The sequence below is a fragment of the Pseudophryne corroboree genome, chromosome 4, assembly GCF_028390025.1.
Source record: "Pseudophryne corroboree isolate aPseCor3 chromosome 4, aPseCor3.hap2, whole genome shotgun sequence".
Taxonomy (NCBI): domain Eukaryota; kingdom Metazoa; phylum Chordata; class Amphibia; order Anura; family Myobatrachidae; genus Pseudophryne; species Pseudophryne corroboree.
In genome coordinates this window covers 516,948,935-516,972,769 of record NC_086447.1, presented here as the reverse complement: position 1 = coordinate 516,972,769, position 23,835 = coordinate 516,948,935, and the positions used below count along the sequence as shown (strand labels likewise).

Here is a 23,835-nt window from a genome sequence, read left to right as displayed (position 1 = left end):
TTTTTTAAAACGACAGGGGCATGCAAGAGATGCTGTTGGTGACCCGAAGAATTGCGGGCCACTTTCGGAATTCAGCCACCGCGTGCCGAAAACTGGAGCACCAGCAAACACTCCTGAACCTGCCCCGCCAATATCTGAAGCAAGAGGTGGTAACGAGGTTGAATTCAACCCTCTATATGCGTCAGAGGATGAAGGTGCAGCAAAAGGCCATTCAAGCCTATACATCTGCCTACCATATAGGCAAAGGAGGGGGAATGCAACTGACTCAAGCGCAGTGGAGAATGATTTCAACATTGTGCAAGGTTCTGCAACCCTTTGAACTTGCCACACGTGAAGTCAGTTCAGACACTGCCAGCCTGAGTCAGGTCATTCCCCTCATCAGGCTTTTGCAGAATCAGCTGGAGAGATTGAAGGAGGAGCTAAAATGGAGCGATTCTGCTAGGCATGTGGGACTTGTGGATGGAGCCCTTAATTTGCTTAACCAGGATTCACGGGTGGTCAATCTGTTGAAATCAGAGCACTACATTTTGGCCACCATGCTCGATCCTAGGTTTAAAGCCTACGTTGTATCTCTCTTTCCGGCAGACACAAGTCTGCACATGTTCAAATACCTGCTGGTGAGACACTTGTCAACTATAGCGGAACGTGACCTGTCAACAGCTCCTCCTTCACATTCTCCCGCAACTGGGGCTGCGAGGAAAAGGCTAAGAATTCCGAGCCCACCCGCTGCCGGTGATGCAGGGCAGTCTGGAGCGAGTGCTGACATCTGGTCCGGATTGAAGGACCTGCCAACGATTACCGACATGTTGTCTACTGTCACTGCATATGATTCTGTCACCATTGAAAGACTGGTGGAGGATTAAATGAGTGACCGCACCCAAGTAGGCACGTCAGACAGACAGTCTGTACGTATACTGACAGGAAAAAGAGGCAATTTGGAGGCCCTTGCACAAACTGGCTTTATTTTACCTAAGTTGCCCCCCCCTCCAGTGTGTACTCCGAAAGAGTGTTTAGTGCAGCCGGTCACCTTGTCAGCGATCGGCATATGAGGTTACTTCCATAAAATGTGGAGAAAATGATGTTCATCAAAATGAATTATAATCAATTCCTCCGTGGAGACATTCACCATCAATTGCCTCCAGAAAGTACACAGGGACCTGAGATGGTGGATTCCAGTGGGGATGAATTAATACTCTGTGAGGAGGGGGATGTACACAGTGAAAGGGGTAAGGAATCAGAGGATGATGATGAGGTGGACATCTTGCCTCTGTAGAGCCAGTTTGAGCAAGGAGAGATTGATTGCTTCTTTTTTGGTGGGGGCCCAAACCAACCAGTCATTGCAGCCACAGTCATGTGGCAGACCCTGTCGCTGAAATGATGGGTTTGTTAAAGTGCGCATGTCCTGTTTATACAACATAAGGGTGGGTGGGAGGGCCCAAGGACAATTCCATCTTGCACATTTTTTTTTATTTATCTCTGCATCATGTGATGTTTGGGGCTAATTTTTTTTAAGTGCCATCCTGTCTGAAACTGCAGTGCCACTCCTAGATGGGCCAGGTGTTTGTGCCGCCCACTTGGGTTGTTTAGCTTAGTCATCCAGCGACCTCGGTGCAAATATTAGGACTAAAAATAATATTGTGAGGTGTGAGGTGTTCAGAATAGACTGGAAATGAGTGGAAATTATGGTTATTGAGGTTAATAATACTATGGGATCAAAATGACCCCCAAATTCTATGATTTAAGCTTTTTTTGAGGGTTTTTTGTAAAAAAAAAACGAATCCAAAACACACCCGAATCCGACAAAAATTTTTGGGAGGTTTTACCTAAACGCGTCCGAATCCAAAACACGGCCGCGGAACCGAAACAAAAACCCGAAAAATTTCCGGTGCACATCTCTACTTAAAATACTTTTTCATGGCATGTATCTCACATCCCAGTGTTACACGTGGAGATGTTTTGATGAGCAATTCCATCAAAAGCAAGAAGGCTGTCCAATGATTCAGCTTGGGTGCAAGCCATTAGTGGTTTTAGTGATGCTCATGAAGGTGGTCTATCTAGGCAGAATGTGTGGTACATTCTGTACTTTTGCAATACCCCTCCCTTTTTTCACTTGTGGGTGTGGTTCATAAGAGGGAAGCCAGAAAACAACCTCATACAGCACATGTCCTATTCCCACTTTAACTTCAAAAGAGTTAATTATTGGTTAAACAATACCACCCATTTCTCTTAGATAGAAATAAAGAGCCTGAAAAATGGACAAGTGCTGAACAAGTTCAGTTAGGCTAAACAAAATGTATTGATTGTCCTTGTTCCATTCAACTGAACATTTGCAATGCAATGCAATTATAATCTAGAAACTCTGGAACTGTTCTATACAAAGCAGAATCTTTTGTCCTGCAATTTCTTTAATACTGTACACTGGCCAGTGTTAACTATTCAAACACCAAGTATGGACTTCAGTGTTATAGCAGTTGTTACCTTGTGCAAGCCATAGAAACATAGAAATTGATGGCAGATAAGAACCACTTGGCATCTAGTCTGACCATTTTTTATCCTTTAGGTAATCTCAACCATAGCTCTTTGTAAAGATATACATATGCATATCCAAACCAGTTTTAACCTGCTCTACTGTCTTATCCTCTACCATCTCTGATGGGAGGCTATTCCACTTATCCACTACCCTTTCTGTTAAGTAATTTTTCCTTAAATTTCCCCTAGAAATGCTTCCCTCCAGTTTCAGTGCATGTCCTCATGTCCTATAACTTCTTTTCCATGAAGAATGTTTACCTCCTGTACTTTGTTAAAACCCTTTGTACACTTGATAGTTTCTACCATATCTCCCATTCACCATCTCTGCACCAAACTATAAATGTTAAGATCTTTTTGTCTTTCTGGATAAGTTTTGTGATGGAGGCCATGCACCATTTTAGTTGCTTTTCTTTGTACACCTTCTAATGTATTTAAACCCTTCTAGAGATATGGTCTCCAGATCTTTAAACATTAATCCAGGTGAGGTGGTACCAATGACCTATAAGGTGGCATTATTACTTATTTTTCTTGCTACCGATTCCTCTAAATCTGCAACCAAGCATCTGACTTGCCTTACTCATTGCTTTGTTGTATTGCTTTCCTGTCTTTAAGTCACTTGAAATAGTGACTCGTAAATCCCTTTCCTCCTTACTAGTTTCCATTATAGTACCCTTAATACTCCACTTAGCCTTTGGGTTTTTGAGACCCAAGTGAGATTTTTTTTGCATTAAACTAAAGTTGCCACATTCTTGACCATCTTTCAAGTCTACCTAGTGTCAGCGTCCTGGGTCTTACCGGCATGCTGGGGCCGTGGGGTGGGCTTCACAGGTGGCGGCTGGGCAGCGACGGAGGTGGGCTGTTGTGCCGGGTCCGAGGGCAGCAGTAGCGGCGGTGAGGGGGTCCGCTCGTGGCGGCGGGACGCTGCTGCAGCGGGTCTCGCTTGCTGACCTGTTGCTAGGAAACCAGGGGCAGTGAGCTGTGTGGCTATGTAAAAGGTCTGCAGTACTGGGCGCCGCCATGTTGGAGGCACAGTCCTTGCTTCCTGTTCCTTCCAGCCAATCCAGGGAAACTTCTTCCTATAAAAGGGGGCTGGTTTAGGACAGAGATGCCAGTGCTTCAAGTTTCAACCCTGTTGTAGTTGCTTTAGCCCCGTGCCCCCAGGATTCTTGCCGTATTCTGGTTACTCCTAATCCTGTTTAGCCAGTTCTCAGTTGCTGCTGCAGCCCTGCCGTTCCTAACCCGCTGCTGCCTGTGGAAACGCTCCTGGAAAACCCGGTCCAGTAAGACCCTTTGGGCACGGTCAGCCTTGGGTCTCCTGCCTCGTCTTTCAAGCCTCAGTCCGCAGATCTTTGGCTCCAGCCTTTTCTTTGAAACCACCATCCACCGTCCGCTGCCCATTATCTCCAGCCTCGTCTTTCAAACCACAGTCCACCGTTCCTTGAATCCAGCCACGTCTTTAACCACCATTCACAGTTCCACAGTTCATTGTCTACAGCCTCGTCTTTCAAGTCACAGTCCACAGTTCTTTGTCTCCAGCCACGTCTTTAACCACCATTCACAGTTCATTATTTACAACCTCGTCTTTCAAGCCACAACCCGCAGTTCTTTTGTCTACAACTACGTCTTTAAGTCATCGTTCACCAGCCACGGTTCTCTACCTCAGCTCTGTCCACAAGAACTACAACCCACCGACTCTTAGCCCAGCCTATGTTCTTCATTGCCCCTTGTCCTATGAGAAGGAACTATATCCAACCCCCTCATCTTGTTCACCCACAGACAACTACCTCATTGGGCAAGTCTCAGCTGCCGGATCCTCAAACCTTGCCAGATGTGACACCTAAGACATCAATCATTTATTTTATCTCTTCTGGTGTGTCTACCTGTTGCATATCTTTGTATCATCTGTAAAAAGGCATAGTATCCCACCAATACCATTTGCGGTGTCACCAACAAAGATATTAAAGAGCAATGGTCCAAATATAGATCCCTGGGGTACTCCACTGGTAACATTTCACTCCATAAAATACACTCCATTTACTACAACTGTCTGTTTCCTATCCTGCAACCAGGTTCTTATCCATTTAATTGTATTATTATTCAATCTATGGGACAGTGTCAAATGCCTTACTAAAGTCTAGATATGCTATATCTATAGTCCCCCCTTGATCTATTATTTTAGTCACGGTGTCAAAAATGTCAGTAAAATTTGGTTATAATGATTTCCCAGCTGTAAATCCATGCTTTTTTGATCCTGTAAGTTGATTAATTTAAGACATTCCACAAATTTTTATTTTAATAGCTCTTCCATTACTTTCCCTACTATAGATGTAATGCTTACTGATCTGTAATTATTTGCTTCTTCCTTGCTTCCACTTTTGTGCAGTGGAACTACATCAGTTTTCTGGAATTGCACCTGCATGTAATGACTGGTTGAATAACTCTTTTAATTGTGCTACCAGCATATATTTTAGCTCTTTTAGTATTCTTGGATGTATCCCATCTGGCATCATTGGTTTATCCACTTTCAGATTTGAGAGTTCTGTTAGGACCTTCTCCTCTGTAAATGTACTTCCATCTAACTTATTTTTATGAATGTCCTTGCAAGTTAACTGTAGCCCTTGCCCTTCTCCTTCTGTAGTGAATACTTAGCAAAAATAATGATTTAGATGATTACCTTGTCTCCCTCCACCAAATTCTCACTCTTTGTCTTAAGTCTTATTATTCCTCCATTTGATTTTCTTCTTTCACTTATATACTTAAAAAAGTTTTGCTCCTTTATTTACTGACTAAGCGGTTTTTCCCTCAGCTATTGCCTTTGTATGCCTGATCACTTTCTTAGCCTCCTTCCATCTGTCAAGATTATCCTCTTTGTCATTATTATTTTGAGTATATTTGTATTTCCTAAAGGCCATCTTTTTTGCTTTCACACTTAGTGATACTTCTTTTGAGAACTACTTTGGCTTCCATTTGTCGTGCTTTTCCTAACCCTTTTGATACAAAGGTCTGTTGCCTTTAGTAGTGATGCACTCCTTTCAAGTTCCTCCAATCAGGCAATATATCGCTTACACATCTCCACATTTATGCAAAGTAAGCCTTCTTAAAATCCAACACCTTTGTTTTTATGTGACAGGAGTTGGACCCTGTCTTTAAACTAAAGCATACTGCTTGATAATAACTGGATCCTAAGTTTTTCACCCACATATATATCTGATATACTGTAATCATTTGTGAGTATTAAATCTAATATTGAGTCTTTGTGAGTGTGCACACTCACCAATTTCTTGAGAGATGCTCGCCTGTAAGGAATTTAGAAATGTGCCACTTGTAGTTTAACTTGCAAATGACCTCTCCAAATTTATATTAGGTAGATTAAAGTCTTTCATGATTATGACCTCTCCCTTTAAATCCATTTTAGTGATGTTCAGTAATAGGTTCCTGTCCAATCGTGCCCCTGGCCTGGTTTATAGATCACATCAGTGTGATTAATGTCCTTCTCCCTGGTTTATATGGTGACCAAAGGGCCACAGTTTTGTTTTCAATATTTATGTTTTTTTTTAAATACATTGCTAACCCTACTTTGAGTCTTTCCATTCTGTCCTTTCTAAATAAATTGTATCCTGTTATAGCTATGTCCCAGTCATGATTCTAACTGCACCATAACTCTGTAATTGCCCCAATATCTAGATCATCCCTTGTCAGCTGAGTTTTGCATATTATGGATAGCTGCAGTGCTGACACCAGAGAACTTTGGTGTACACATAAAGGTAAAACCATCATGGGACTAGTAAAAGCCTGATTTTGAAAAAGAGTATACCAACAAAAGGTTTCTATATGTATAAACTACATTGTGTTTATGCATGGCTGCAACAATGAGTGAGGCTACATCTGTATATATATTACACACAAACAATCAGCTTACCCTCTTTTCAATTCCAGAGTGTCTGTGGTGTTTGAAAATATAATTTCTGATAATTTCAGGTTCTTGATTTTTGATAAACATGACATTTTTCTTGATGGTGATTCTATGCACAAGGAAAAAATAGAGAAATGTTGAAATAATTGTAATGGTAATTCTTCAAGTAAAACTAAATAAACTGTCTTCTTGCATATGAAAACAGTTGTTTTTAACTTAAGCTCATAAGTGATACAACTGTTGTACTAGTGGGCAAGTTTGCTAGAAACATGGCAATAAGTGTCAACATGCCTAAAAGGGCCCGTACATCAGGAGTATATAATAGCAATTCCACATCCTCACGATGCCTGGGTCAATGCATCAGCAATATACAGAATCAAGATGCTTGAAATCCTGAATTTGCAGATTTCAACCCAAAAATGTTTGGAATTTGGAAATTATTAAAATGCTGGATTTTGCAGATTCCTTGAAAAATCACAGATCATCTGAGTTTGCCGATTGTCAGATTGGATAACCATTCTTCATTGAGCAAATGGCCCACAGATGTATGGCCCGCATAACACAAACACTGCATGAATTCTTCAGTAATCTATTTGGACAGTATTTGGTGTTCACATCCCAGTGCACTTTGATACAGTACAGTGCCTTTTAATTATTTTTTTCTTATAATGACTAAGGATACAGTAGTACCAGCATGGTCAGATTAAGGCTTTCAGGGGCCCTGGTGCAACTAGATTGTGGAAGCCCCCACCAACAAAATTGACTCCAAGACACCCCCTTCCTTCCGATACCTATGGGTGGAGGAGAAGGAAAGACATAGAGGGGAACCTCTGACTTTCACATTGCAGCTGCAGCATCTGGTTGCATTGCCACTCACTGCAGTGAGTGATCAGCAGTCACCAGCAGGAGCCATCTGTACACTGTATGGGGGTACGTGGGCTTCCCAGGATTTAGGTGGCTACACTTTTGGTAGCAGCACATCCAGTAACAGCCAATCCAGGTCCTAGTGCCCACCAGTTGCAGCAGGTATGCAGAAGCAACACAACTAGTGCTGGCAGACATAAGTACCCAGAGTGGCTGGGTACTGAAACAGCAAGCAACCAATGGCTGGGCTCCTAATGTGTGGTGTCCCCAGGGTGATCACTCCTTCTGCCCCCCCACCCGCTATAATCTGGCCTTGAGAGAAAGAAAAAAGCAAAGATGTTCTGTTGTCCCACATTTCTGTTACATCGTCCACCTCTACAAAAAAATGCACTATCCGTTCTTTTCTCCATAAAGATTAACTGCAAGTAGCCATCATTCCACAATTCTACCATTCAATCATTACCTGTGACAGAGGAGAGTGTCATATAAAGATGTGTGCCTGCAAATTGTCTCAATAATTAAGCTTTTCAAATTATGGTTGAAAAGAAGATATGCATAATATTTGCATTTTTCTAAAAAGAAATAAAGACACTAATTGACTGGTTCTAGGGTAAACTAGATTAGTATTATAAGTAGAATACAATTTTCAAGTCTTTTGTGCCATTAGAGGATTCCCATGAACTAGAAATAGAATTTAAACTGTGTGTTAAAGTATTTGAACATTTTCTTTATGTACTGTAACTGTAAAAAACATGGAAACAGAATTTGAAGGCAGATAAGAACCAATTGGCACATCTACTGTAGTCTGACCCTTTTTTACTTTATTTTTGCCTCAAACCTTATTTGATCCTTATTTCTTTGTAAGGGTATCCTTATGTCTATTCAATGCATGTTTAATTTGCTCTACTGTCTTAGCCTCTATGACCTCTGATGGGAGGCTATTCCACTTGTCCACTACCCTTTCTGTGAAGTAATTTGTTTATCAAATTTCCCCTGAAGCTACCTCCCTCCTATCTAAGGGCATGTTCTCGTGTCCTATTGATTCTCTTCATTTGAAGAATGTTTCCCTGCTGGACTTTGTTAAAATCCTTGATATATTTGAAAGTTATCACAAAAAGGGGGTTGTTCCTGGAAAGAGCCCTGGAACCAAGAAGTAAACCTCTTTGTGGGGGGCACTCTTTGTCTAATGTTAATAGTATCTCTTTAAAACATAACTTTTATTAAATCAACTAAGAAATGTGTCAATTTCCCTAATAAGGTTTCTGATCTAAAAATTAGGTTCAAAGAAACAAGAGGCAGATATATTTAATCCCACATGGGGGTTCTTTGTCCTAATTGTTCAAGTCTCTGTATAGAAAACACCCAGGGTGAAAATATTAGAAATTGTGTGAAAGAAAAAAAGGTCTTCTAATTATTAGTAAAATAACTTAATAAGGGGACTCAAAACAATTGTTTGATAATAGACAAAAAAGTGGTCCTAAAGTAGTTTTTTGACCACTGTGGCACTTCAATAATTCATACGGAGAGGTCGGCATGCAGCATGCTTCCAAACAAGATAACAGCAGTATACAGTATATCATAATGTTTGAAACAATTTGTGCATTTAAGAACAGTTAGGTACACAGTGTGGTTTTGGCGGTTGTGATCAGCCACATTTAAGATGTCAATCGTTTCAAAGTATCCAAAAGTTCTGATGAAGTGTTGAGACCTCAAAAATTACCAAATTACTTTGCAGATGGATTCAGAAGCTAATCACTAAAGTCCGTCAATAAGTCATATATACCTTCAAAAAGTAGGACAACAAATCTATATATGGTTTGCAATGTATAATAATTACATCCTCCTAGGTAAAAAAAATTTTTTTGCACAGTTCATAGAAAGCTGCAATAGAAACATTTTCGTTATTTTGTATTCCAATCAGAGGGGAAAAAGAAACATTCCCTGGTAATTGTGGAAATTTGCTATTACCACAGTAATTGTAGCACATGGTTGATTTCAGCCTCCTATAGATAAATAAAGCATGTCTCCACAGTAAATGTAGCAATTGGTACTTCCACAATAGCAGTAATAGGTTCAAATTTCCTGTAATAAAGCTTCATAAGATGTAGAAAAGAGGAGTAGTGCTTATTAGGTGAGAGGGTTCAGATCGGTTACCTTTTTGTGTCAATTATTAATTTACACTGCCTGTAACAGAAACCCCCTTTATTTGCATTTACTGTGGAGACATGCTTTATTTATCTATAGGATGCTGAAATCAACCATTTGCTACAATTACTGTGGTAATAGCTGATTGCCACAATTACCAGGGAATGTGTCTTTTTCCCCTCTGATTGGAATACAAAATAACAAAAATGTTTTTATTGCAGCTTTCTATGAACTGTGCAAAAAATTTTTTTCCTAGGAGGATGTAATTATTATATATTACAAACCATATATATATATATATATATATATATATATATATTTGTTGTCCTACTTTTTAGAGGTATATATGACTTATTGACACACTTTAGTGATTAGCTTCTGAAACCATCTGCAAAGTAATTTGGTAATTTTTGAGGTCTCAACACTTCATCAGAACTTTTGGATACTTTGATACGATTGACATCTTAAATGTGGCTGATCACAACCGCCAAAACCACACTGTGTACCTAACTGTTCTTAAATGCACAAATTGTTTCAAACATTATGATATATACTGCTGTTATCTTGTTTGGAAGCATGCTGCATGCCGACCTCTCCGTATGAATTATTGAAGTGCCACAGTGGTCAAAAAACTACTTTAGGACCACTTTTTTGTCTATTATCAAACAATTGTTTTGAGTCCCCTTATTAACTTATTTTACTAATAATTAGAAGACATTTTATTCTTTCACACAATTTCTAATATTTTCACCCTGGGTGTTCTCTATACAGAGACTTGAACAATTAGGACAAAGAACCCCCATGTGGGATTACATATATCTGCCTTTTGTTTCTTTGAACCTAATTTTTAGATTAGAAACCTTATTAGGGAAATTGATACATTTCGTAGTTGGTTTAATAAAAGTTATGTTTTAAAGAGTGCCCCCACAAAGAGGTTTACTTCTTGGTTCCAGGGCTCTTTCCAGGAACAACCCCTTTTTTGTGATACATTTGTCATTTTACCTCGGGGAGCACCACCAGCAGGGTAATTGAATTCTGAGACTCTTTACCAAGTGATTGCTAGATAGCTGGTTTTCACATACACAATAATATTTGAAAAGCTAAAATTGTACTATAGGTTGTGCAGGAACATCCCACCTTTTCTCCCTATATTTGAAAATTTCTATCATGTCCCCCCTTTCCTTTCTCTGCTCCAAACTACACATATTGAGATTTTTTTGTCTTTCTGGGTATATTTTGTGGTGTAGGTCATGTACCATTTTAGTTGCCCTTCTTTGTACAGTCTCTAATGTATCAATATCCATTTGAAAATATGGCCTCCAGAACTTAAAACAGTATTCTAGATGAGGCCGTACCAATGACCTATATAGTGTCATAATTACTTCTTTCTTTCTGCTGCTGATTCCTCTTCCATTGCAGCCGAGATTCTGACTAGCCTTCCTCATTGCTTTGTTATATTGCTTTCCTGCCTTTAAGTCACCTGAAATAGTGACTCCTATATCCCTTTCCTCCTCAGTAGGTTCCAGTATAGTGCTTTAATTTTATATTTAGGCTTTTGATTTTTGAGACCCAAGTGCATGATTTGCATTTTTTTTGGCATGAAACTGTAATTGCCACACTCCTGACCATTTCTCTAGTCTACCTAGATCCTCAATCATTTGTTTTACCCAATCTGGTGTGTCTACCCTGTTGCATACCTTTGTGTCATCTGCAAAAAGGCATACTTTCCCTTTAATGCCATTTGCAATGTCACCAATAAAGATAATTAAAAGCACTGGTCCAAGTACAGATCACTGGTAACATTTCCCTCCTGTGAATGCACTCCATTTACTAGAACTCTCTGTTTTCTATCCTGCAACCAAGATCTTATCCATTCAACAATCTTAGTATCCAATCCCAAGCTTTCAAGTTTTTTTTTAGCAGTCTGCAAAGTGAAACAGTGTCAAAAGCCTTACTAAAGTCTAGATAAGCTATATCCATGGCTCTACCTTTATCCATTACTTTAGTCACACAGTCAAAAAAGTCAATAAGGTTTGTTTGATATGATCTCCCCCCAGTGAATCCATGCTGTTTGGGATATTATAAATTGTTAGATTTGAAATAATCTACAACTCTTTCTTTTAAGAGTGTTTCCAACAATTTCCCTACTGCTGATGTAAGACTCACTGGTCTGTAGTTGTTTGCCTCTTCTTTGCTTACACTTTTGTGCAGTGAGACTATGGGGGTAATTCCAAGTTGATTGCAGCAGCAATTTTGTTAGCAGTTGGGCAAAACCATGTGCACTGCAGGGGAGGCAGATATAACATTTGCAGAGAGAGTTAGATTTGGGTGGGTTATTTCGTTTCTGTGCAGGGTAAATACTGGCTGCTAGTTTTTACACTGCAATTTAGATTTAAGTTTGAACACACCCCACCCAAATCTAACTCTCTCTGCACATGTTATATATGCCTCCCCTGCAGTGCACATGGTTTTGCCCAACTGCTAAAAACTTTCCTGCTGCGATCAACTTGGAATTACCACCTATGTTCGCTCTTTTCCAGTCCTCTGGAATTACTCCTGCAGCTAATGACTGGTTGAATGATTCTGTTAATGGTGCTACCAGCACCTCTTTAAACTCTTTTAGTATCCCTGGATGTATCCCTTCTGGTCCCATAGATTTGTCCACTTTCAGCTTTGAGAGTTCTGTTAGGACCTTCTCCTCTGTAAATGTACTTATTTCATTTTCCTGAAAATCCCTTTAACTTAACCATGGCCCCTTCCCCTCTCTTTCAGTGAATACTGAGCAAAAATAATTATTAAGATGATCTGCTTTTACATTGGCTACCTCAACAAGACTCACAGTCTCTGTCTTTAGTTTTATTATTCCACCTTTTGTTTTTCTCCTTTCACTTATATACCAAAAAAAGTATTGCCTCCTTTACCCACTGACTGGGCCATTTTCTCCTCAGCTTGTGCCTTTGCACATCTGATTACCTTCTTAGTCTCCTTCTGTCTTACAAGATATATCTCTTTGTCTTCATTATTTTGTGTCTGCTTATATTTCCTAAAAGCCATCTTTTTTCCTTTCACAATACTTGCTACTTATTTAGCAAACCACACTGGACTTTTCCTTTTCCTTGTGTTTTTCCTAACACTTTTGATACAAACATTGGTTGCCTTTAATTTTGCACTTTTTAATGTTTCCCACCTCTCCTCCACTGCTTCCAAGTCCCTTTACTCTGCCAAAGAATCGTTTACACATTTTCCCATCCCTACAAAATCAACCTTCCTAAAATCTAACACCTTTGTTTTTGTATGGGATGAGTCAGTCTCTGTCTTTATGCTGAACCATACTGCTTGATGATCACTGGATCCCAGATTTTAACCCACTCTTACATCAGATATTCTGTCTCCATTTATAAGTCTAATATTCCCGTCTTTCTGAGTAGTCTCCCTCACCAATTGGTGGAGGGATGCTCCCTGCAGGGAATTTAAAATGTCCCTAATTCTAGTTGAACTAGCAATAGACACCTCCCAGTTTACATCAGGAAGATTAAAGTCTCCCATGATTATTACCTCTCCTTTTAATGCCATTTGTATTTGTATATCCATGTACTTTTGGAATCATATTAAACTTTTAGCAGAAAATGTAATACAGTAAGTGATGAGCAAACAGGGCCAGTACAGAAAATAGTCCAAAAAAGATCAAACAAAAACTCCTAAGGATCCATTTTTGCAAAACAAAAAATGTAGCTTATAGTTTACAATGGCTAATGCTATCACAGCTGACACTATTAGGGGTTAAATTAGAGAAGAAATTAATGATTTTTGAATTTCAGAAACTTAATTAGTATACCCATATGATTTTGTTTTCCAAAAAGTTTATTGGAATTTCACGTTAAGTGGAGGAAACAATTACAAAAAAAAAAAAAAAAAAATATAGAATATACTGTATGAGCAATACATTATTGACTTAAACCAAATTCAAAGATTCTGCATAGTGAACAATTTTACAAAAAAGGGCTAGAAGGGAGGGCAGAAAGGGATTAAGGGATAGGAGCATGGTATAATGCATTGAAAAGTAGAGAGAAGAAAGCCAAGAGCAGAGAGAAATAGAAAAGAGGGGAAAAAGTAAAAAAATCACGTGGGTGGTGTCATATCCATTCAACTGGGTGACTCATCTAAACACAAATGGAGATGCAGAAGAAGAGTTGTGTGATGTGAGCCAGGGACTCCAGACTATCAAAATATTTAGGGGAATTATTATTATGCTTGTCATGAATTCCATAGGGTATAGCAGGGGCAAGTGCAGGATTCTTAAGGGGGGGTTTCTATGTGTGTGAATGTATATATATATATATATATATATATATATATATATATATATATATATAGATAGATAGATAGATAGATAGATAGATAGATATATGCAGTATATATCTATAACAAGGGGATGTGGTATAAGCGATCAATGGTCTCATACAATAGTTCAAAAGAAGAAGGAACAAATACCCTATATTAAAAGAATAACAATTTATTTATAACAATGCATACAAGCATAAAAAAGGGGTATCGGTTAAAAGACATGCAAGAAAAAATGGCGTATACAGATGTGTCCACTTACATATTTGCTGTTTTGCTAAATATGGCACAACATGCAAAACACGGCTAAGCTATTTTTCACGAGTAACAAGTGGATAGATTTTAAAATTATTGTTTGCCATGATAGAAGATGTATAAAGTAACATATTAAAGAAGTAAATTAAGAAAAATCACAAGGCATGGATAAATCTCTGAGTGTATGGCATGCAAAACTGTGCCATACATGGCGGGATATAGCAAAGATGTATGTGGACACATCTTGTAGATATGAGGTAAAGCGCAATTAGTTTTTCTAATAAGACAAGTATGGAAATAATCTTATCTTAATCAGAAGTCAGTAGTTCAGTAGTACCAAGGTGGTAGTGTCCTTAAGGTACGTACCCCATGCTTGCACCACCTGCTGGAGATAATGATCCAAGTATTGTGAGATTGAGTGATAGAGTGATAGAGTGATCCCTTTAGCTGAGATTATTGGGCACCCAGGCGGGTGGACAGCGACCTTATGAAGTTTTAGTAGCGTATACAGGATTGGTGTAATAGGAAACTGAACCTGGAGGGCTTCTGCTACTTTGTCTGTTATGACCCTCTCCAGAACAGCCTTACGCAGGATCTCATCCTTCTCAGATTTATACTCAATCATAGGGTCACCTGGTAACTTTTTATATACTGCAGGTCAGCAAGTTGGGAATAAATTTCTGATCTGTAATAAAAGGGCAGACAGGACAAAAAATCCTCTTCCTGGGGCACTCGTCACAAAAATAACGTAAAAAAATAAAACAACTAAAATTTAACTTTTATTGAAATACCTCTAAAGATATACAACAGAAATATCAGTCATTATCACAGTTTTGTATATTGCACACTTGGTCAAAGTGTCTATACAAACACCGTATATCAACCTGTGGTGTGTATGCATAAAGTGGTGTTATACAATATCCCAGCTTCACCAGCGTTCACATGATCAACCCTGGCATCCCAAACTCGAGAATCCCGACAGTTTTGTTGGGTAAGTAGGCAAACTTCCCCACCCATCCCTAACCCTCCTCTGGTGGCAGCTAGAGCTAAATCTAGGGGGGTTGCAGCTAGGGCTAAGTTTCAGGGGGTACCAGCTGCAGCTAACTACACCCCTAGTGCCTAACCCTTCCAATGCCTAACCCTACTCTACCCCCTCCTGTGCCACAACCCTAATACCCACTTACGATACATTAATACTTACTTATCTGCCTGTATAGATGTGGGATTACTAGTGCAACCTAATTTCTTTTGTTAACTGGTTTCCACTATCCCGGACTGTCAGTAAGTTAGCTACTATTGGGTAAGAAGAGGTGAGTTTGGGGTGTTGCAGCATAGGGAGCCAGAGTTGGGACAAAACAGTAGTCATCCCCAGTCCGTTCACTTCAATCACTGACCATATTTTCTGTTCTCCATGGCTGCACCATAAAATGCACTGAGTGAGTTGTGCAGCCAATTTTAAAAAAAGTAGATATGGTCTGCCAAGCCCACTTCCCACTGAAGAACATTGCAGTAACTTAAGTTGCATGCGAAGACGCCTAGTGTGTACTGTATGTTCATTTTCATATACCCTGACTCCATACTGTACTTGTAGACAATGTTTCCATCAATTAGCCAAGCTATAAATCACAGGTTCTCAAACTCGGTCCTCAGGACCCCACACGGTGCATGTTTTGCAGGTCTCCTCACAGAATCACAAGTTACATAATTAACTCCACCTGTGGACCTTTTAAAATGTGTCAGTTGTTCATTAATACACCTGTGCACCTGCTGGGTTACCTGCAAAACATGCACTGTGTGGGGTCCTGAGGACCGAGTTTGAGAACCACTGCTATAAATAATTGTATACTACTATATTCCGAGACAAATAATGTTTGAATAGTATAACCAATCTGCATGAAAAATCAACTTACTGAAAGGAAACAAAAAAGGTTATGGATTTAATATCTTTCACTAATTTTAAGAAATGTTTAAAAGATGTGTGTTTTTTCTCTCTTTTTTTAAACAGTGCTTTACATTTTAGCTTTTGACCATCATAATGGTCACTCTTATAGGGAAAAAAAAGGAGTGCTCTGACAGGTCAGCGCACATAATGTCCCAAAGATTGCCCTTTCCAAAGGAATTAAGTGACTAAATAAATTGTTCTCAGGGTGTGTTTTTTTTTAATTGCAGCAGCTTATGGCCAAGTATTGCATTATTTTTATGTTGGTAGCATAATAAATGTTTTTATGGAAATTTTAGAAATTATGGATACTGCTCTCCAATTGGATACTGGCAGTATAAATACCACTACAGTGACACTCCTCATGCATTGCTACAAATACTTGAAGTTTTGAAACGCATTGGCAAGTTGGTATGCTGTGGACTTTACCTACCATTGACCAGTAGCAGGTTAAGTGGTGATGTCTGGAGGTTTGGACTGCACAGACTTCATGTTTATATGCTTACTTCATTACACCATCTAGTTGGAGTCCACTTTTTTCTGTTTTATATCACATGTATTTATCATTATTGTCATATTTATTGTGCTTTATGTAATTTTCATTAAAAACACAACACACTATTGAGCATTTTTCTCATTATGGGTAATACATCAAGAAAAACTCGTGACATCCCTGTTGTATAAGTGTATATAAAGACAACTTCTGATGAGTTTCTAGTCAGGTTTCCTAGGTGTGAGGGCATTACACGTGGGGAGGTTCCATTGTATGAACCTTGCCACAGTAAATTTAAATGGTGGAACATTGAAATCACACTGTATATGAAATGTGTGCACCTGGGATCATTAACAGACTTTGAGATGTACTCTATACAATTTTGGTTCCTTCTTTTCTCTTTTCATGAAGTTCCATCACACTGCAAAGAACAAAGCAAACCAATGTGAAAATGCCCTAGTACTACAGTATGATTCCCAAGCAACATATTATAGATGGTTATTTGTAGTGCCTATCTTAATGATTAATAACTCTTTTTGTTATGTACTATATTCTGTAGTGTTGGAGACACTTAATATTTAAGAGTCATTGTGCCTGCTTTAGTAAATATTACATATTTTTATATTTTAAGTTCACCACTCATTTCTTATTGACAGTGCTGCAATCATGTTCAAACTTTAAGAAAATAGAAAAATAAGTTAAACACTTTACTCAAAAAGCTACAGTAGGTGTTATGGATGACGATTTGGATTTTATAATGAGGAGTTAGAGAGTATTCTCTTCAAAAATAATAATATGGTGTGAAGGAATGACCATAGAATAAAAACAATGCTCATCAATTAATACACTAGGGCCTTAAGATTGATAATTCAAATCATTCTCCACATCTGAACGGAATTAGAATTAGACAAAATTAGACAAACAAGTAATATACTGTAACAGTGATTTAGAAATTTGGATAATAAATCTGATATCTGATTGGAATGAAGGGACACCCGCCTCCTAAACCATTGAGATCTGGGAAATACAACATTGATAAATATATACTTTGTAATTTTTCCATTAGGGAGTTCCATCAGATACAAAATAAACTATATAAATTGCAGTTTATAAGAGATTATAACCATAATAGGGACAATGTTAAGAATAGGACACCAGAATACAGAATAGTGAAATTCAATGGGAGAACAAACAGGAGGGAGGAAAACAAAACATCATAAAAAATAAAGACAGAAACTAAAAGTCCATCTGAAGTAACCTCCAAATTCAGGGAAAAACTTTGGGAAAAATTTCACTTCTAGAAAAGGGTATTCAAATTTGCCGTCCCATTAATACTAACTCCTTTAGATTATTTGTAGATGTATGATTCTGAGAAAGTTACTGTAGCGTTAATAGTTTTGTTTGGACATAATTTAAGTTAGAGTCAATCTTTTGTACTTCTTATTATATAGGAAACAAAATAAAATATTTAACACCCTCATTCTGGAAGATTTTATAAAAATGGAACATAAAAAAATGTAAATGTAACAATACCTGAAGGAAAGATTAGCCCTAAAAAAACCTTAAGTCTAAAACAGAAATATGAGATGTAACACCATAGATAATATTATTTTGCAATTACAAACATTAGTGAATGAACACAAGACCAAAGATACGCTATCAGAAAAATTCATAGTAAATGAACATACCATATTTCCTATGCAATATATCCCCCTTAAAGTCCATAAAGGCCCAATCCACTCCCCAGGGATGCCAATTTTGTCTGTGGTGAATTCATTAACAGCAAGCCTTTTAGAATATATTGGTAATTTTCTCCAGCCACCTGTACTATGCAATGAATCCCATTTGAATAATACAAGGGATGTCATTATTTTTAAGATAAAGTAGAATAGCAGGAATGATACAGTATCACTGTTAGCGGGTGTCAGTTTGTTAAACATCGTAATTGAACGTCAACAAGAAATAGAAGCAATTTAATCATCATTTTTGACTGAATCTAACTTAGATCCAAACATTCAGGAAATTTAAAATTAAGAGCATATTATTTATTTTATTCAATTATCACTTCATATTCAAAAATAATTCCTATTATATTATTCACAACAAAAAAAATGGCTAAGGCATTAAGTTTGGCTCACATTTTTATGAGATTATCAGAGTCAGAAATGGTGTGGAATAATAATCCCTTTAGGGTAAACCTAGCGTTCTTTTCTACATATATAAACTATATTATATTCATTTTAGAGAAATTCACTTTTTAAAAAAAAGATAATATAAACATTGTTTTAACTTTTGATATAGAGACAAAGTGTATTCATTTTTTAGAGATTATGATTTATGTAGAGGATGGCTTGATCAAAACTTAAAATTATGTAAAGCACACAGATTCTAGGGCTACATTAATAATAAAAATTGTCAGCACATTAACTGGCTTTTTCCAACTCTAAGTGGGCAATTCAATTTAAAAGAAAAGTCCACTGATAAAAAAAAGCTATTTTCCACACACACAAAGAAATGCAGGGAATATTTATTTCATGTGGGTATGATAAAGCGGGTTGTAGAGTCACTTGAAAAAGTTGGGAAGTTAGATAGGAAAGCCCTGATTATTTGTAAAATATATAGAAACAACAAAAAACATCAAGTGGGTTTTGTTACAAACTACAGTATGCATCGCAACATAAATTGCTTGAGATAGTCTTAGATAATAATTGGGATATTCTTAAAAAAGGTTCCATTGTAGGTATTTATATAATAAACTAAACTAGAGATGAGCGGGTTTGGTTCTCAGAGAACCAAACCCTACCGAACTTCACGTCCCGATCCCGGATCCGGGGTTTTCCCGCATGACTCGGAAACCAAAATGAGGCAAATTGTCATCATCCCGCTGTCGGATTCTCGCGGGGTTTGGATACCATATAAGGAGCCGCGCGTCGCTGCCATTTTCACTCCAGTCCTGGAGAGTGTAGTGAGTGGAAGTGTTTCCGTCTTCAGTGTCCGTGCCGGCAGGAAAGTGGGGTGGAGATTATAGTGCTGTCTTGTGCTGTGCAGTCACTGTGGTGGTGTCCTCTGTCACGATCCTAGGCACGGCGATTTCCCAGATACGCCAATCTGCAAATCTCTGCTACGTGACACCATTACTGGATTGCATGCATTAATTTCAACACGGTCACTGCCACCAGCCAAAGTACAAACATTTAGGGTATGACCCAAGGCAAACTTATGGCTTTTGTCTGCACCCAGAACTATTAATATTTTGGTAACGCCCCTTTCAGAGAGTTGGGTTGAATACACAACAGAAAACAGAGCTAAAATTGATTTAATTTAAGTAAACACTTCAAAGCTTATGTTACAGAAAAAAGAAAGTTACAAGAATATGATAAAAAGTCAAAGTCATATCAGAAAAGACAATCTCAAGGAAAATAAAAAATAGGGAGATAAACCCACTGATCCTAGCACATGCAGAGTGGAATGATGGGATGAAGTTAAGCCTCTTCAGATATTTGTGACATTACAGAGCCAGGATGCTTCTGACTCGCTTCTTTGATAATGCACAATTTCAGTCTGTGTTTCTCCTCTTTAATACTCAGGTTGCATGTTAAACCCCCCTCCCTCTGGAGAGTTTTTTTTTAACCCTTCCAAAGCCAGAGAAGGTATTGAGTGTCAGCTCATACCTGGCTTCCCAGCCACTCTCCCAGGGGCGAATGGCCTTATCTTCTCCTTTGAAGCTCTGGCCATGGTTCTTGTGTAAACAAATGGCTAGTTCTGAGAGGACACAGACCAGGAAGGGCTTAACATCTTTCTGGCCCTAGCTCTAGTTCTGGGGTAATTAAACTAGCTCTGTTCATGAGGAATTTCACACCTAAGCAGGCAGTATGTCTCTGAGTTCTGTGGCTACAATGAAATGCCAGCAGATCAATCAAGCTTCTACCATTTTACATGCAAAGACAGTTATCACATACTGGTACATTGATACATCGATCATAATATTGATATCACATATATTGATTTTAACAGGCCTATTACTACTTGAAATTGCCTGGATCATAACATCCTCTGCTGCCATATGTCCAGTGCTGCTGTATAATAAGTCCCTTACAGTGTTACTGTGTTGTCCTGCATCAGACCAGTGGTAGTGTCCTGTGCATCAGTCAGTCCAGTGACCAGTCACAGTGGTGGTGTCCTCTGCTGCCACATGTCCAGTGCTGCTGTTTTATAAGTGCCTTACAGTGTCGCTGTGCTGTCCTGCATCAGGCCAGTGGTAGTGTCCTGTGCTGTAAATTATTTACTCCAGATAAAGGGGTTATTAACATTTAATCCAAATATAAATTTTTACAGGGTTTGCCCTGTGTGGTGTAGGGGTACGCTTGCCTGTGCTGCATATTATTAGAATAGCTCCAAATAAAAGGGTTATTATTATCCAAATTAATTTTACAGGCTTTGCCGTGTGTGTGGTTTAGGGGTATGCTCTCCTGTGCCACCAATATTGTGCGTTTATTACATCGGGGCAAATTCCAGCATGTCCCATGTTGTTTGTGCCGCACGGTTGTGTCGCTTAGCTTAGTTATACAGCTACCTCATTGCACCTCTTTTTCTTCTTTGCATGATGGGCTGTTTGGGGCCTAGTTTGTTTTAAGTGCCATCCTGTCTGCAACTGCAGTGCCACTCCTAGATGGGCCAGGTGTTTGTGCCGCACACTTGTGTCACTTAGCTTAGTCATCCAGCTACCTCATTGCGCCTCTTTTTCTTCTTTGCATGATGTTCTGTTTGGGGCCTATTTTTTAAATCTGCCATCCTGTCTGCCACTGCAGTGCCACTCCTAGATGGGCCAGGTGTTTGTGCCGCCCACTTGTGTCGCTTAGCTTAGTCATACAGCCACCTTGGTGCATCCTTTTGGCCTAAAAACAATGGCCCTCATTCCGAGTTGTTCGCTCGCAAGTGAATTTTAGCAGATTTGCTCATGCTAAGCCGCCGCCTACTGGGAGTGAATCTTAGCATCTTAAAATTGCGAACGATGTATTCGCAATATTGCGATTACACACCTCGTAGCAGTTTCTGAGTAGCTTCAGACTTACTCGGCATCTGCGATCAGTTCAGTGCTTGTCGTTCCTGGTTTGATGTCACAAACACACCCAGCGTTCGCCCAGACACTCCCCCGTTTCTCCGGCCACTCCTGCGTTTTTTCCGGAAACGGTAGCGTTTTTTCCCACACGCCCATAAAACGGCCTGTTTCCGCCCAGTAACACCCATTTCCTGTCAATCACATTACGATCGCCAGAACGATGAAAAAGCCGTGAGTAAAAATCCTAACTACATAGCAAATTTACTTGGCGCAGTCGCAGTGCGGACATTGCGCATGCGCATTAAGCGGAAAATCGCTGCGATGCGAAGATTTTTACCGAGCGAACAACTCGGAATGAGGGCCAATATTGTGAGTTGTGAGGTGTTTAGATTAGACTGGAAATGAGTGGAAAGTAATGTTATTGAGGTTAATAATAAAGGAAGTGTCAGGAATCCGCAGTCTCCATTGCATCACTTCCAGTGAACAGGGGTCTCCTGGCTTCAGTCCTCTGTTTTCAGAGTATTCCCTGTGAATTGAACCTGTGGAACTACAGGTCCCAGCAGTTCCAGTCTTCAGTCTCCTGCAGCCCACAGCTCACTGTGTTCCACCTAACCAGTTCTATCTTTTGGTAACCACTGGTTTCAGCCAGCAGCCTGGAATACACAGTGTTTCTAGTTAAACAGCATTTACTCCCGGTGCACTACTGATCCCAGCCAGCAACCAGCAGTGCATGGCATTAACTGTCTACAGTGTTTTTCTCCCGGTTAATCACCAGCTCCAGTTAACTCACAGCTGATCTGAACACCCAATCCAGCAGGGTGTGTTCTCACAGAGATCATCCAATCATCACAGACCAAGGTGTTTAAACTCCAGTTCCTGGCTCAGTCTCATGGCCTTGGACAACACGTCACATTCTGTGAACAGGCGTCTCCTGTTTGCAGTCCTCTATCTACAGAGATATCCCTGTGTATTGGACCTGTGGAACTACAGGTCCCAGCTGTTCCAGTTCTGTTCCAGTTTCCAGCTGTTCCAGTGTTCCTGTGGAACTACAAGTTCCAGCAGCCTCTCCAGCTCTCCTGCAACATTCAGTGTGCAAGTTCCTGTGTTCCAGTCTCCAGTTCCCCTGTGTTCCTGGTTACCTTCCTGTTCCTCCGTGTTCCTGGTTACCTTCCTGTTCCTCCGTGTTCCTGGTTACCCTTCTGGATCCTCCGTGTTCCTGGTTACCTTCCTGGATCCTCCGTGTTCCTGGTTACCCTCCTGTTCCTCCGTATTCCTGGTTACCTTCCTGTTCCTCCGTGTTCCTGGTTACCTTGCTACATCTCCGTGGAACTACAAGCATCAGCAACCCCTGCATCTGTATTTGGCTCCACACCTATCTACAACCACAGTGTGCTTCAGCCTCAGCAGTAGAGACTCTCCAGGTGCATTCCATCACCTCACCTGTGAAGCGGCTTGCTAGCTGCCTGTGCTTAACGAACTGCACTGTGAACATTCACCAGAGTCTCCTGCATCTGCTACCAGGTTTGCTACCAATATCATCATCTCTGCTGGCTCCACGTTTTAATAATCTCTGGTTCCCATACCAGCATATTGTTTCCTTGTTCAACTATACAGTCATACTGTTATTGTCATAGACTCTCAGCTTCCAAGCTGCACCATATTCATTTGCATTTATTGTTTGTTATTACAAGTATTCCTGCTGCCATATTGTTTTATCTTTCTGCTTAATAAACAACATCGCGCACATGCGCAGGAATCCAATCCAGTTTCCTCACTTCTTCCATCCTACCTCCACTGACCCACTAGCGCCCCCTCCGGGGACACAAACCAGACCGAACCTGACAGTTTGTCCAAGGCCCATGTACCCGGATGGTGGTCAGAGTGTGGGGTCAGGGATACTCCAGAGTTTGGTGTCACGACTCCATGATTATGAGGCTGCACAAAAACAACTGATCCTGTTTCTACAGGGAATGTCTATCCGTTTGGATACCTTGCAGCAATCCCTTCCAAGTTCTGTTGTTTCTCCAGTTCCTGTTCAAGTCACTCCTGCTCCAGTCATTTCAACTTTCCCTGCACAATCCGTTCCTGTGGATGGATGTTGCTCAAGTCAGTCCTATAGCAGTCCTTTCACAGCTAATTCTCCTAAGAGAGCGACTTCCTCCTTTGAAAGTTTCAAGACTCCTTTGTTGTCTGCTGTGAACTCTGAACCAATAATATCATCTATTGGAACAACTTCAAAGTCTCCTAACAAAAATCATTCCAATAATGCCAGAAATCCTGGGTGGTGCTTTGAACGC

The 23,835-nt window shown here is 39.6% G+C and overlaps 1 protein-coding gene across 4 annotated transcripts in view; it reads right to left on the bottom strand.

Annotated features, from left to right (window-relative positions):
* The window catches only part of LOC134911569 (uncharacterized), a 301,968-nt gene that overhangs the window by 142,851 nt on the left and 135,282 nt on the right, over positions 1 to 23,835 (bottom strand). For all 4 annotated transcript variants that reach the window (XM_063919709.1, XM_063919706.1, XM_063919707.1 and 1 more), the window contains exon 3: positions 6,449 to 6,551. In XM_063919709.1, the coding sequence (XP_063775779.1) occupies positions 6,449 to 6,551 (103 nt within the window). The remainder of the gene's footprint in view (positions 1 to 6,448; positions 6,552 to 23,835) is intronic.